Source organism: Corvus moneduloides, chromosome 6 (genome assembly GCF_009650955.1).
Source record: "Corvus moneduloides isolate bCorMon1 chromosome 6, bCorMon1.pri, whole genome shotgun sequence".
NCBI classification, from domain to species: Eukaryota; Metazoa; Chordata; class Aves; order Passeriformes; family Corvidae; genus Corvus; species Corvus moneduloides.
Window position 1 is genome coordinate 41,577,648 of NC_045481.1, and position 15,604 is coordinate 41,593,251.

General features: G+C 38.1%; 1 protein-coding gene across 1 annotated transcript in view; it reads right to left on the reverse strand.

The window, feature by feature from the left end:
• TTC17 (tetratricopeptide repeat domain 17) overlaps window positions 1-15,604 on the reverse strand; it is a 56,565-nt gene that overhangs the window by 20,415 nt on the left and 20,546 nt on the right. Inside the window, exons 11-16 of the mRNA XM_032111729.1 lie at window positions 14,695-14,835; window positions 14,158-14,273; window positions 12,864-13,038; window positions 12,260-12,337; window positions 9,893-10,117; window positions 7,569-7,755 (exon numbers count right to left, since the gene is read on the reverse strand). Of these exons, the coding sequence (XP_031967620.1) occupies window positions 7,569-7,755; window positions 9,893-10,117; window positions 12,260-12,337; window positions 12,864-13,038; window positions 14,158-14,273; window positions 14,695-14,835 (922 nt within the window). The remainder of the gene's footprint in view (window positions 1-7,568; window positions 7,756-9,892; window positions 10,118-12,259; window positions 12,338-12,863; window positions 13,039-14,157; window positions 14,274-14,694; window positions 14,836-15,604) is intronic.

The following is a 15,604-nucleotide window of genomic DNA, read 5'->3' on the forward strand; positions in this document are numbered from 1 at the left end:
CCAGCTGCTAATGACACTAAACTACATATTGTCACTTTTCCCATATGTGGGGACCATATGTTCTTTTCTCCTCCAAACATGCTTTAACCAAGTCATTAATTCAGTGTGTACAGCTCAACTATAAATATGTTTGTAAAACTACCTCTCCTGCAGATGTAGCTGGGGAATTACTCTTCTTCCTAAGAAGGCTGATGAACATACGCAGTTGTTGGAACTTTTAAAATAGGTCCAGCTCTAGGAGGTGCACCCAATTAAGATTCAGTAAGAAATTTTAGCAGATATATGTAAGTAACTGCCACTGGCAAAGACAGCCTCTCAAACAGAGAGGAAGACACAGGCAGTCATAAACTTCTCATTTTCTCAACATTCTTGTCACAAAAAAGCACCACACACATTGCAGAAAAATGTTAATACATCTGATAACTGAAGTTATCAAGTTTTGAAAAATTTAGTTGGAAAGAGAATCTTTTCCCTTCCAGCAATGCCTGACATTTCTCCTCCTCCTACATGAACATGCAGCTATTGCTCAGGTAAAGGAAGGATCCCAGTAATGTATGAAGAATAATCTTTTGCACTGTAAAGGCAGATAAAAATGGGAAATGTCACATTCTATTTAGTTTAATACTGTACTGCTATTTCTTCATATTGAATGGTTTTGCATCAGTGAACTCTCATTGAATTCCCCTACAGTTCTAAATTCCCTTCCATAGTGCAATTCTCATTTCTTCAGTTACTCCTGCAGCTGAGGCCATGATTTTCTCCTCTCCCCCCTCTGCTAGCCGATGGCCTTTTGATCTTGGGAAGAGACAGAATGGATCCGAACACTAAACATTGCAGGTAACATTCTTAACAGAGCATGATGCAAAGTGAGACTCATGACTGCTGGGAGAAGCTGTCAGTACACTGCCATGCAGGAAATAAGCAGGCCATGTATGTAAGATAGCAAGACATACTTTGCATGGTGCAAGAAGCTGCAGAACAAACTCACCCATTAGCATATTTAACACATGCAAAAGAGAATGACATTTGAGCATTAGAGATATACTTAAGGAAGCACGCATTGTTTACAGAAACCTTTAAATTCTTAATGGCTTTCCAGCAAGCAGCTGCTTGGAAGCAATGTGCACGAGCAGTGGGTGCGCAGCCTTTGGATACTGGTGTAGCTACAAATGCCACGTTTAATGTAGCACCACATTCTTTCATTTTTCAATTTAAGAATCTCAATCTATACATCTTTTACATAGTTTTGACAAGAAAAATACATGGAAAGTAAAGACAGGTTTCAAAGTGAGCTTGACACAGGGGTATTAGGGCAAGGTCATTCACTTTCAACTTCCTTCAGCCACTCAAGGCACACTAGATGAAGACTTTCCAGGGAAAGGTATGATTTATAAATCAGGCTCCAAGGACTGAAAAGTATCAAGAAGCCTGCATCTGGCCAACTATCTTCAAGATCACATCACTAATATTCTAAGATTACTGCAACAAAAGTGGACTGTGGGAACTGCTTCTTCCCTTACTGGGCTAGCGGTGCAGAAACAGTAGCACAAACCCAAAATAATTGGGTCACATTATTCTCACAGAGCACATTCTCACACGGATTTCTCCAAGATCTTCCACTCAGAAGCACATTGGACATTTCCTGCCACCCCCACTCCCAAGGGATGTTGGCTTCTACCAGGACAAAAAGCAGTCCTTATTCTCCGCAGCTCCCACCTGCCTGCATTCTGCAAGATGTTTTCACTCTACAAAAGTACAATTTAAACTCCTCTTACTCCTTTAGCACCACAGAGCCCAAATATGGTGACCTAGAGTCCACTTGCACGGCACCCACCAGATCTTGCAGGACTGTCACTGTATGATCTTCACTGCTAGAGATGCTTGGCTGCCAGAGGGAGAAAGAATCCAGCTTGATTTTCAGATTCCAGGTGGAACTGGCAAGGTGAACAACAGGCACACGGGTGCACTCCTGTGCATGTACAGGGCAGCAACATGCAATTGAGTATTTAACTTCGAAGGATAACAATGATTTTAGAACTGCCACTATTTCACACAGAACCCACTTTCTCTATGCTACTGCTAAATGACCAAGGTAAATTATTGCCACGATGTGTTTCTGAGAGCTCGGACAAGCTGTTCACATGCTTCATAGAATTCTGCTTGTTTAAAAACCGTACTGGTGTTGACTCTTCTGTTCATACAAATGAACACTACCATAAGGCAAGAGAGACAGTAAAAGCAACAGAGAAACAAATGGCCACAGATCCCACCCTTTGTCACAAACTGTCAGATAAATAAGAGTACTAATATATGTGGTATTCTCAATAAGCTTCAAGAGCACTCATGAATTCTGCGCTCTAATATGCAAATCAAGATGAGAAAAAGCTGAACTTCCATCATACAGAAGTGCTCAGTTCAGAATCCCATAAAAGTGGTACGGATTCTGGCCTTCTGCTTCAACTAAAACACAATTAAATTTTGAACTAAGCTCCATATCCTTTGTTCCAAGAGTAAACATCTTAGGGGATGTTTACGCCATTAATGTTAATGTAACACCATTAACACTGTAAGTGATAAGCATTCCTTGGACAAACAAGATACAGCAACTTGAGAAGGAGGAAACTACTATTATGATAAAAATGTCTAAAAGGACCTCATGCTGTAGGAAATGGAACCAAAACTTGGCAACCTGTTGCTGGGACTTTCAAGTCAGTCATAACTGGTAGGGAGTAACTGAGTTAAGTGAAAGGTGCATTTAAAAATGCAAAGTATTTCACATCCCTGTATCTTAACACACTATTGGAAAGAAAATTATGTGACGCTTTTACTTAATGTTTGTGCACCTCAAATCACTATAGGAACTTGAGGTGATTGCAGCTGTCAAACTAGAGTCAGAGGCTTAAACTGGGATGTTGACTTAAGGAAGTTATTTAATCTGTCATAAGCTTACTATTACAGTTTCAAGAAGAGATTCTCCTTTCAGGTCAACCTCTCCCCTTTAGGTCAATTTGCTTAAAGGTCTAAGCTTATTAACTTTAACTTACTTTAACTTGTAAGAACCTAAGTGCTGGGGGATAAAGGAAAATCCATACACATATAAGATGAAACACCTTTCCCGTGTTTTATTTTAAGGGGAAATAGAACAAACCAGGAGTTTTGATTTCATGTGGCACAGAGTATTGGTACCACAAGAGGGCACTAAATCCACGGCTAAAGCGGATCCATATTACAGAACTCGCACTGAGGAAGAAGGATGAACTGCTTCCACAAACACTCCCTCTACCTACAAGGATTCAGGTTTCCCGATGGTATGCACGTACATTCCTAATGAACTCACACTCCCTTGACTTTACACAGAGCAACACGAAGCCTTTTGTAAAAGCACTATCCTGCCAAGGATGAAAGACAGTGAGACTCGAAGCTTGAAACAAGTCATGCTTCATGTTTTGAATAGCAACAGTCTATTAATAAGATTTTGAATTTTGGTCTTGTCTAAAAGAATGTGAAGTGCATGAGCTCATAACAAAATGGAGCAGTGAGTCAGAGGTAGATGCTTAGTCAGATAAAAATATTATGAGCACAAATGACTTCTGTTTGCCCAGGCAACACAATTCTGTTTACACATAGAAGGTAAAGTCTTATCCAACACCAATTAACAAATCAGAATGTTTCAGTGGCCAGCTGACCATGACACTAAAAATATGGTTCTCATATTCTGTAACCTTTTTAATAAGACTTGGCAACATCTGAATGTTTACATCAGCCAGGGAAGTGCCACAGGAACAATCCCATAGTTGGACAGTCCTCTACAGACCTTAATACCTGATAAAAGCTACTTGCAATATTTTAAGCCATAAAGTGTGCAAGACAAATCTCAGCAATGTACCATTCAGTATCAGATAAAAATGATGCTGGCTTTCTCTACTAGCTTAATAAGCAGCCCGACTACTTAATTTCTGGACCTCTGAGAGCTGGCCCTGTTTTTCACATTAAGCTTTTTACACTTGTTAACACATGTCTCTTGGTCCTGTTATTTGTGTGTCAGACATGGCTGCTGAAGTTATCTGTTGAGCAACACAAAGTTTCTTAACCTGCTTCAGGAACTGACTCACCAGTAACCTAACAGATGATGTAGCAACACCCTCAACACTGCCAAGTCACCTCTGGAAGGATCACCACAGGATAACACTGGAAGAATGAAGTCTTCCAACTGTTCTGTCAGGTATTTGAGAATCAGGCACTATGCGGACTCTTGCTGTAGAGCATCTGTATCAGATGCAACTGACTGAACTCCTGCAGCTGTCTAAAATACTTGCCCACAGGTGATAGGGTTGGAGTATCTTTGGACACTTCACATACATCCTCCATATGAAAAAAACCCCACCAATAACATCTGCAGATTTAGAAATTCTTTTACAATGAAAACAAACTTTTAGATAAATTTGAATACAGGAGGCAAAAGTTAAATAGGAAAGCATTGGTCTAAGATTTTTAATTCTCATTCTCATGTGCATGAAGTGACTTAGGTTTAAAACATAAATTATCTATACCAGAAGTAAGTTACTAAAAAACAGTACCAGGCAGCAGTACAGACAGGAGCACGTAAGCAAGCATCCAACAAGTCAGCATTAGTGTGTCATACTTCCCAAGTCCTGTGCTAACAGCAAACACCCCAACATGCTTGAGAAAATGCCTATTTCACTTATTTGAAATAAACACCAAGCACATACTGTAATCAAAAATCAGGCCATGAATTCAGATTTTTGATCCCATATTCCATCTCATGCTAGCATATAATTCCCACTGACCATTTGCTGGATTCTGCCAATGGCTCACGGCAGCAGAGCAAGGAATTCCATGTCTCGCTACTTAGTTCAGTTTTCATGAACAGAGGCTTTTGACAGGCGAAGCAAAAACACAGCTATCACATGGGCCTACAACCCAAAGCACAGGAAGCCTACTGCTGTTACTTTCAGAAATACTGAAGGAATGCTCATCAAAACAAGATATTAAACCAGAGAAACATCTGACATTCCAAGCTCTTGGTAAATTTTTCAGCATAAGGTATCGATCTCAAAGGATACAAATACTTTATGACATGCCATCAAGTGAATAATAACAATCTCTTTTCAACTGTTTTCCTTGGACTGAAGGGTCAACAGAAGATTCCCAAAATTTCAGGATACTTTTAAGTGTGAAACGTTATTTCTGAGTACACATTCTTGAAATCATTCTGGTTTTGGAGACTTCACCTCACCTTCACATAGTCTGTCAAGGTTCCTCTTGAGTCAGTTGAAGTTTATAGTGGGGGGAAAAAAAGTATTTCCCCAAACCTTATGCAAATAATATAGGTAAAGCTACCTTTCTGTTTTTCAATTCTGAGTTTTGACTTAAACCGCAAATCATCATCAAGGCTGAATTAACCAGTTCGTTTATTTTACACTCTGCACAAGAATGTACAAAGAATATTTACAGTATTTGTCAGGTTCATATTTTCAGATTTCTTGCACTAAAACAAAAGATGAACTAGAAGGTATTATAAATAAAAATGAAAAATAAACATTAAGACAAGAAGAGTCCCAGTAAAAGGTAAAAAATATAAATACAGAGTAAAATACTTAAATAATGGAATACTGAAATTCAATGAGCACATTAACAAACTAAGGCATATTCAGCTCCCTCTTTATTTAGCAGCTTCACAGATTCCTTAATGAACAAAACCCAACCCCAGTGTACCAGATGAACATATTCATGCTCACTTTGCTAACCTGTGGCCAAGCTGGAAAAAAAAGGAAAGATAAAACTTTTCTCATAAGCACTTTTGATATGGGTTTTCCCACACATTCAAGAAATACAAACTTCCTAAACAGCAGATGCTGTAACAGCTGACGTCTAAACGAACATCCTGCCTCAGGAACCAAAGCAGAAAGAAGCCAAGAATCAACCAAACCACATTATGACAAGTTTAAGGAAGAAAAGCGTATAAAACAAAAGATGTCAAAGATAACTTTGGAGTTCAGATACAACCATTGCTTGTTACCATTTCTGTTCTGTGAATGTACTTTTAAATTGCTTTCTACTTAACTTCAAAATGAGGCAGCTACGACTAAGGTTTGACTGGAATAACTTTAACCTTGTGAGTTACAGACTTTTTAAAGATCTTAATTAAAAGTAAACAAACACTGATTTTTCTAGAACAGTGTAAGTGTCTCTTGTGATGAAATGTGCAAGTTCCATTACTGCTTACAGTATCTAGTAGGATTTTTCTAAGAAGGGCAATCTGAAGTTAAGAGATTCATTGGGAGGTACCAGCATAGCAGTTGACATTATGGACATCAGCAAGACACCCATCAGCTGGGCTGTGGCACCACTCCCTACAGCCCACTTAGCCAAACAGCACTCATTTATTTCTCTGCACAGCTGATGGGCTCTCAATCAGAGCAAAATGTACAGGGCCATAGAAAGTAGTATTATTCTAATGGAATAGTCCTGGAATTTCACCTACTATGGCATCATCCATGTTGTACCAGGAGATAGGATGGCCTCTCATCTATGTTTAGACAGCACAGTTCTAGATGCTAAATCAGAGGAGGTTTCTCCATGTCTTTTCAGTGGAGAGGGAATTTAAAGAAACCCCAAACCCTCAGAGGAAGTCCTAGCAATGCTAAAAATCACAAGCATTTCTCTGGTGAGGTTTACACTCAAAAGTAAAGAAAATATTAGGTGGAAAGATACCTTAGTAACAATTTGAGAGAGAAGCTATTAGAAAATATATTAATAAATTGTCTTCAAGACTGCTCTTAAGTATCATATTAGCCACATTCAAGTACAGACAAAGTACTGAAAATATTCAGTGGGATTGAATAAAATCTCCAAAAGTATTCCATCTCCAAAAGCTATTATTTTTTTTTAAATATAAGTAGCCATTTATGACAAGAAATCATTCTATTAAAAATATTTTAAAATATTTTTTGAGGAGAGATTGGATTCGAGGTCATTCTTACAGATTTTTTGAGTGTTAAGAGCAGTGATCACAGGTCCCACATAAATAATATAATGCTGACACAAGACAGTCTATTCCTTAAAGACTGAACTCTAGAAAATGATGACCAAAGTACTGAACACACTGAAAGGATATGAATTAAAACTAAACTGCTCTTCATCAAATTGTTCAGCTTTAAGAAAACAAATCCATCTGACTGTAAGATCTGAAGGGATGTACAAAGGGGCTGCTGAGCAGCCTAGCAGTAGATGTGCACTTCCATAAAAACTGAATCCAGCATGCCTTGTTTATGAGTAAGAGGTATTGGTGTTGCTGTTAAGGTATTACTGACAGTCAGGAAGTAATTTGCACTTAGTGGAAGCCCTCTAGATATTTAAGAAGTCATCCTCGAGCAATTATTTAATGGACTGTAACTTTTCCATTAACAGCAGCGTCTCAACCTTGGTCCTTAAAGGTGGAAAGCACTGTAAAGCAAAAGGGTGGAAACTTGGAAAAAGAAAAGATGCAACACCCAAGGCAAACAGACATTATTTGACTTGTGGTCCATCTTTCAGCAGTTGCTTACCACTGCACACAGAAGAGGTGATGTTGTACAGAAAAGGATAAAACTGCAAACAGCGGATCATCTTCAGGCTGCTTTCACACTCCAAGCACTTGGTTGTCAAATCCAGTGCTTGTCTGAAGGCCTGCAGCGCTCCACTGATGTTGTTCTGAGCCAGGTAGGCATTTCCTAGGCTCAAAAATGACAGGGGCTGCAAAGACAAAAGTGACACACTGCAGCGTAAGTATGCTCACTGTTTAAGATTAAAGCCAACTAGGAAAAACCCTTGTCAAGTCACACCCTCCCAAATTTGGTGGGAAAGAATTTAGAAAACTTCTTAAACAGGCACTGCCTAGTCTTACAATGGAGAACTAACAGCTTGATGCATTGATGCTAAATGAAAGCTGTTTTGCCATAGGGTTTAGGAATTCCATCTTTCTACAATAAAAAACCAGCTGTTAAATACACATTGACTGAAACGAAGCATTAAAAACTTACTTATAACCATCAGAAACATAATGCTTACTTCAGAGAACACCAAAGAACTAAACTGAAATGCTTGAAGACAATTTAGAATCATTAAAAGTCTGCAAAAAAGTAAAAATAGTACTAGTGTTCTAGCAGGACAGATGCATGCATTTGCCAAAAGTCTTCAAATTTGCCTTAGCAAAACTAGGTTACTGAAGACACCAGTGTCACACTAGCTTAGGGGCACACATTTATGCCTTTAAAGCCTTTGTAAAACAATATTTTTGTCTACTGCTTTTGGCTAGTATCCCTAAAATATGTATTTTTTTTGAAAAGTAAAGATTATAAACACCTTTTTCACTGGGTAGAACTCAACACTTTAGTACAGACACATAGTAAAGCATTACATTTGTTGGTTGACTGAAAAGTCTTTCACTTGGACAAAGTAATTTGCTGCAATTAACAGTACAGTGCTAGAATAATGACTACAGCATTGTAATTTTAGCAGTCGTTTTTCCCACTGAAACAGTTTTTTACATTGATTATCTAAAAATGTGAAGACTAATCAGTAGCTGAAGATTTTTCCAACTCAGCTTGTATTACTAAACAGCATTCAGAAAATGGTGCAAGCTGAGCAACAGGATTTTTTTTCTTTTTAACAGCTTTTGCTGATAGAGCACATCTTTTTCTCCCAGTAGCTGTAAATAATTTTAATTTGTATTTACTTTCCATTATACTCCAGGAAACACCATGCGAGTACAATGTCTCCTGCTAGTTTTTCTGGTACAATAGGTATTACAGGACTGAGTACACCTGAAAGAAACAGGAGCAAGCATTACTATAACGAGGCAGGATTTGCTAATATTTTTGAAGAAAAGCCCTACTCACACAGCATGGTCCTAAGGACTCCTAGGTTCCTCCCCTCCAAGGCTGTGTTTTCAAGTGCTCTTATTAAGGCATATCACTCAAGCATAGTTCTTTCTGTAGTTGCTTTTTGCACTCTTACCTGCCACCCAAATGGACCACATTCCTTTCCAACGCTTGAAAATTTGTTTCTGAATGCTACACTGAACATGCTTATTCTGTTTTTAGCTTTCTTATGTGCTAGGTGACTGGTGCCCTGGTAGGTTTAAACTCTGTTAATCTAACTAGAGAGGCAGAAGCACAGGAAAGTCACTTGAACTTCTTACTGAAGCATGTCAAATGTACGACCAAAATTACCTGCTAGAGAAAAGGTGTTCCCTGCTATGCTATTCCTCCCCCCTTCCTCTTCACAACTGTTCTGGCCAGTCCAGTAGTTCAAACAGTTTATACAGAAACTGTCTATCTGACATAGGTGACAACCTACAGCATGTTTATAATGTTGCTGTTCAGAAATACAAAACCTGGTTTGAATCTATGGATGGAAGTAAAGCCACCAAACAACTAGAAGATGTTTTCCTCTATGTATAGAGATAAAACCTAGGGACAAATAAAACACTACAGATAAAAAGTCAAGCGTCACAGAAAGATGTCTATACAGTCAAAAATCTTGGTGATATATATGCTACTTTAAGGGTTTTTAAGAATCAAGATACAAGGCTGACAGCTTGACAGAGCTCTGTTTTAGGTTAAAATGTTGCCAAACACCAGGATTAAATTCCTTGGAGGCATTGCTAATAATACAGGTTTGGGGAGACTAAAAGTCTGTCAAGATGTTTATACTCTCAACAATCAGCATCACCCCCAATGCAGTCAAGAGTTCATATGAAAATTAACATCCACTGCAAATCACAAGCTGGAAGATGAACTGCATGCAGAGTAAGCACAAGTAACATGTATTTAGAAAATAATGAGGGAAAACATTCACTGCTGAGCAAACACAAACCTCATCATCTTACCTCAGAGGCATTGATGGCCAAAGCCTTCAGCAGGAGCCTGCTGGCATCCGAATGAAGACCATAATGAAACAAGAGGTTAGCAAGATTGACCAGAGGGATGTCCTGATACTCATGTGGAGCCAAATTATATGCTTTTTGCAAACAGGTGATAGCAAAGGTGCTATTTCCAACTGCACGCCAGTACAATCCAGCTTCATTAAGCACAAGCCATAGAGGATCTTCTGGCTATAGGAGAGTCAGGGAAAAGGATAAAAACACCTACAAAGAGGTGTCTCAGGAAGACAGAAATGCCTGCTTTTCAATAAGAAGCAAACAGAACTCAGTCTTGCATACTACTTTGTTAACTAGATACAAATTAGATTTCGCTGTGACTATTAGCAGATTACTCAGTCTGCTCCATTCTACTCAAATGGACCCGATTTACAGGCTGAACTGTAATTTAGTAGCAGCTGTTGCTCACACACTAATCACATGAATACTTTGTATCACAACCACAAAATTCCTTAAAATATACAAGCGATAATGGTTAGTTCACTACAGGAAGCAATGCTTGTAAGCCACTTCAGAGTCTTAAAATTATACAAACACATATCCATGTAAAATGCTAGAATTTGAAAGTCAGGCAGCTATTAAATTATAGTTAGATGTGCTTCCAGGTCCTGTGTCCAACATTACCTTTCCCTGTCAATTTAGGGTTTCAGAGTTGTTTTTTCTTAGATTTAGTTACCTATTTGTCTTATGAAAGTTGACAACTGGCAGGCATTAGATACCATTTAAAGACTGTAAAACAGTAAGCAGTAAGTGAGGGCAGGTGAAAGAATGGAGGAAGTGTCAAATACACCTTGAATGTTCCTTCCTCCTCTTTAACCTGTAACAGCAAAAACAAGCACTCACCCTAGAGGAGAAATAGCAAAATATAAAAATACTGACAGGTTGACAGAGGTAGGCAAAACATCCACTTTCAGATGCACTTTGAAATTATTTAGAAACATGTTCTAGTTTTAAGTATTTTCATCATTCTGTGTTACTGAATTCTACAAAACATTTACAGTAAAAAAGCAACACCTGAAATGGATATCCAGTCCTACCTACATGTCTGAAGCCCAAATGCACGCCTGAGTAGGAAACATGCAGCTAGGATTAAGGAAGCAAAACAGTAATACTGTGTTGAGTTAGTCAGTAAGATGATTTTTTTGTTTCAGGTTTTAAAAAACCCTTCACACAGAAGGGTTCTAACTATGGCTCTAGATAAACTGGAAGATATCAACATAATATAATATTCTTTGTTTGGAGTACCTTACATAATCTGTGATTTCAAGAGTATTAACGACCCCTGTTTAGCAACACATACAGAACATTACTTCCATGTTCTTCATTCCAAACTCCTCACTGAATTACTCTCCAAACACAGGTCTCAATGACCTCCCTAAATCCTCAGCAAGTTATTAGCATTTTGTCTTTCCCAATACAAAGATACTAACTGTGACATTCCTGCTCTAAGTAGTTTATCATTAGCAGAACAGGTAAGACACAACACTGTTGTTACATCAGCAGACAGAGAAGTTCAGGCTTTTAGCATGACAGCAACAGAGTACTACAGTTAAAACCAAAATACTCATGCACTGCACAGTAAGACATCAGACATGCTCTGAACAACATAATAATAGGAATCAACTCCTACTGCTAATTTTTCTTCTGGTTAAGACAGATGCACATAGTAAATGGTACTGATTTTAGACTAAAAAAGTATCTACATATAATACCTTGACACAACTTCTACAAGAAAGTTAAATTGAGAAATATCAGCTTGACATGTCAGAAAGAGTCAACGTCTCTCTCAATGCTTCCTGTCATTTGACTCTCAAAGGCCCCACGCAAGATGGAGGTGGCATTCCAGAGGGTTTTATACAGAGGTACATTCTTTGCCCTGGAGTGCTAATTATCCTGACAGGAGATTGACAGAGGGTTGGTTTCCTTGGAGGAAGAGTGGAGGGAAAAGCAGGGTAGTGGGAAGGAGGAGGAAGAGCAAAATGCAGGCATGCAGGAAGGGGTGGCAGACGGAGGAGTAGTTCCAAGCTACTTCTCCCAGTTAAGCAAATGGCTGCCAGAATTAGCTAATACATTCCTGCTCCGTGTCCTTCCAAAAAGAACAAGCAACTACAGGGCTGCTTGGTCCACATTAAGCAAAATTAGATACTTCTCTATGTATTTCTGCTTTACTTGTAAACCTGGATTTTTAAGTCAGTTTCATCTCAGTAACAGGTAGTGAATAAACTCATTTCTAGTATGTCACTGACTACTTTAGAAGTATAAAAGCAAATCTCAAGTAAGAATTCTGAATTCATCTCATGTGGCAGACTGACATACCTTTTTCATGGCATGATCTAGAAACATGCCTATCTTCGTCAGCGTAACAGTTTCATTGTTGACACGAGAATGCAAAACCTGGAACACAAAGATATTTTTTTCCTCCCCAAACAACAGAATAAATTTTAGTCAAGATCTACATGGGCCATTCAACACTTGCTTCCTTAAATCTTCTCTTTAGCAAAGGGAAGAAAAGATACTGTACTAAAACCAGGATGTGAACACATAACACTTAAAGCAACCAGTCTCCAGAATGCAGTATGAAGGACTCATAGCAGCCTGAAGTTACCAGCTTGGTAGAATGCAGTAGTTCTGGGAAACCCCAAGAAGATGAATCATATCAAGTGACTGTTAGATTTAAAAGAAAGATGTGATTTCAAAGAGTAAATTAAATTTCCCATTTTGTGTGCTTTTGGTCAGCATCTGAAAGAAGTCCGACAAGTTGACCCTTTTTCCACTCCTATTAGAAAGAACTTGCCCACATTCTTTGGATGTACTGATTACCTTTAAATATCAGAATCTTTCATGATCTGAGTAACATTTTTAAGGCAGTAAAGAGGAGGATTTTAAACCAGAAGAGAACCAACAAGAAAACGTCTCTTACTTGTCGTGCTCGATCGTCCGGCATCCTGAATTTCAAATCTAGATTAGTGTCCAGTTCCTTGACCAGTATGTTTAGAGATTCATTGTTACGAGCATCAGTAATGGAAGAACAATCTGGTGCCTGTGCTTCTCCATGCTCAACAGTCTCTCTTGGGATATTCAGTATTGGCTGGATTCTAGCAACAAGGAGAACCAAGACAAATTAACAGCATGTGCTGCATGTCATCATGTATAAACAAACACAAGAATCTGCTAAGCCTCGTACTGCAGACTGCTACGAGACATGAGCTGCAAACATGAAGAACTCAAAGACCACCCTTTCCTTGAAAAGTAGTTTATAAGGTCTTTATTTTCCATTTTGAAGCACAGAACAACAAGAAGAATGAACAGTGCAGTAGAGATAACAAACAGAAGGTTCTCATATTATGCTCGTAAGGATTCTATGAAGTTTAGGACTAAACAGATATGTGACAAAAAAAAGCTCATGTTTTCTACACTAAAACTTGATTTCAAAAACCTCAAGAGGCAGCCAAATTATGTATAAAGAACATTCTAAGCTGAACACTGTTTTTTTCCAAAGGAAGCTGCAGGATGTTCGTGGATGGGAACCTTTAACACAAGCTCAATACTACTATTATACTAACTAGGTAGAAGAAAACAGCTTTTTTACTACCACTATTATAATTTAAGTGACTAGGGTATTATAACATTGCATTGACCTATGTAAGTTAGCTACTGCAGTACAGACACACTTATTCTATCCTATATAATAACAAATATTACTGACTCTTCCATGACTAAGCTGATTTTCCATCTCTGTCCCAAAAGAACGAGCTGGAGTTTTCTGCTCCTAATCCTTTTTTAGTGTTTTCTGGTCTTCATCATTTTCTGTCATCATAACTAAAGCTAAGAGGATGTATGTAATGTACAACAGTTAACTGTAGTTATTAAATAGACACTCACCTCATTCTCTCTCTCAAGGTATTTTTTTTGTTAATATACTCCACAAGACATTCAGACTAGTGCTTAAAACCTCATTCTGTCTGCATTTTATGTGTTCACCTTGTGCTAACAGTCAGGGAAGAATCACCATGAAATTGGATCTGACTATTACAGTTACAGCAAAGACAACAATCAAGGAAAATGCCTTCCTTCTGTGAAAAAGCCAGAGAAAGAGGTTTGAACACCTCTCTGCTGTTGACTACTAACTGCATCCATCCTCTCCAGAAAGAAAATACTCATTAGGGCATTAGTGAGAAGATTTACAAATACAGCTTTTAAAAATCAATACTTGCCTGAGTCCCCTGTTTTCTGGAGGCAAGAAATAAGTTGGCAGTTCTTCTGGGTCGGGAATTTTGGGGAAAGATTTCATGCACTCTGATCGCTGAGGCCAAAGAATATGCTGTTTCTCCTAAGGGGGAAAGGAATTATTTTTTATTATTTTCACAACATTTTTAATATTCTAATGAACAAGATAATAAAAAGGATACTAAAGGGATAGTCTGTAGAAAAAAAAAACCCCAGAGATCTTTAAAACTATTATTTTTCCATCTTTTTTTTAACATCAAGAGTTTAAATTTCTATCTTTACTCAGCTGTGCTGCTTTACTTGCAGCAGATGTTTACAGAACAATTCTCTCTGTGCTGTAGTAGTTTCAAAGGATGGGAAACCATACAGAGAAACTAGAGAGATGCTTATATGCTGAGGAAATTCAGAATGCTACATTCTCCAGTGCTGCCACACATCACAACTGTAGCCCAAATGCTAAACAAGGAGAGGATTCACTTTCACCCCTCCTCTTTAAAAGGGCAAAGCTCATCCTCTTCACTCACTCTGCTGGATTCCACACTCCACACCGAAACGACAGAATGAGCCACAGGGGAAGACTGCAAGGACTGGCTCTGAACACTTTGGTTTGAATGAAGATCCAAATTTATGGATGTCATACTAGAAGTGGAAGAGACTTCACCAAACTAGAAACAACAGAAAGACAAAATTTAATAAATGAGATGGTACATTCCTTGTTGAATTTCTCCATGTTATTTCCCCCCACTCCTCTCTTATGTTAAGCCTCATTGATGAACTGAAATGTGGGTAGCAGAAAAAAAAAACAGCCCAGGAATTTAAGCCTCTTGATACACTCAGACCATGCAAGAGTAATATTCATGTTGCAAATAAGTCAACAGTGAAAACACAAGTGCAAATCAAGAAAAAAAATGCTAAAAGGTACCAAGCAAACATTTCTAACAGATGACAAATAAAATCTACTTCTCTAGATTGCACACCTTGAGATCAAGTCAGAATTACTAAGATTCACTGAGAATTATCTCAATAATCTGAATTCATAATTACTCTAATAGGAAAAACAATCAAGAAGACAACAGCAAAATTAAAAATAAATATTCCTATTTCTTAAACTAGTTAAGGGGAAACTTCAGAACATACTCAACATTGCAAAAGAACTGAAACCATAATCCTGCCCTGCAGTTCTAACACAGCAGAGGTGTTGCTTAGGTAGCTGTCATTCTGGATTTTCAGTATTAGTATACACCTTGTTTCCAAAACTTCTTAGTACTCTTGTATCAGATTTTCTTGGCGCAGTCATAGGAAACCAAAGCTTTGGACTAAAATGAAGTTTTTGAATTCAAGTAATTCTCTTTTCTAAGTAAAACAAAGACTTTTAGAGTAAACCCCCTGTACTTCTACAGTTCACAGTCAGTCTCAGTTTGTATTAATAGCAAA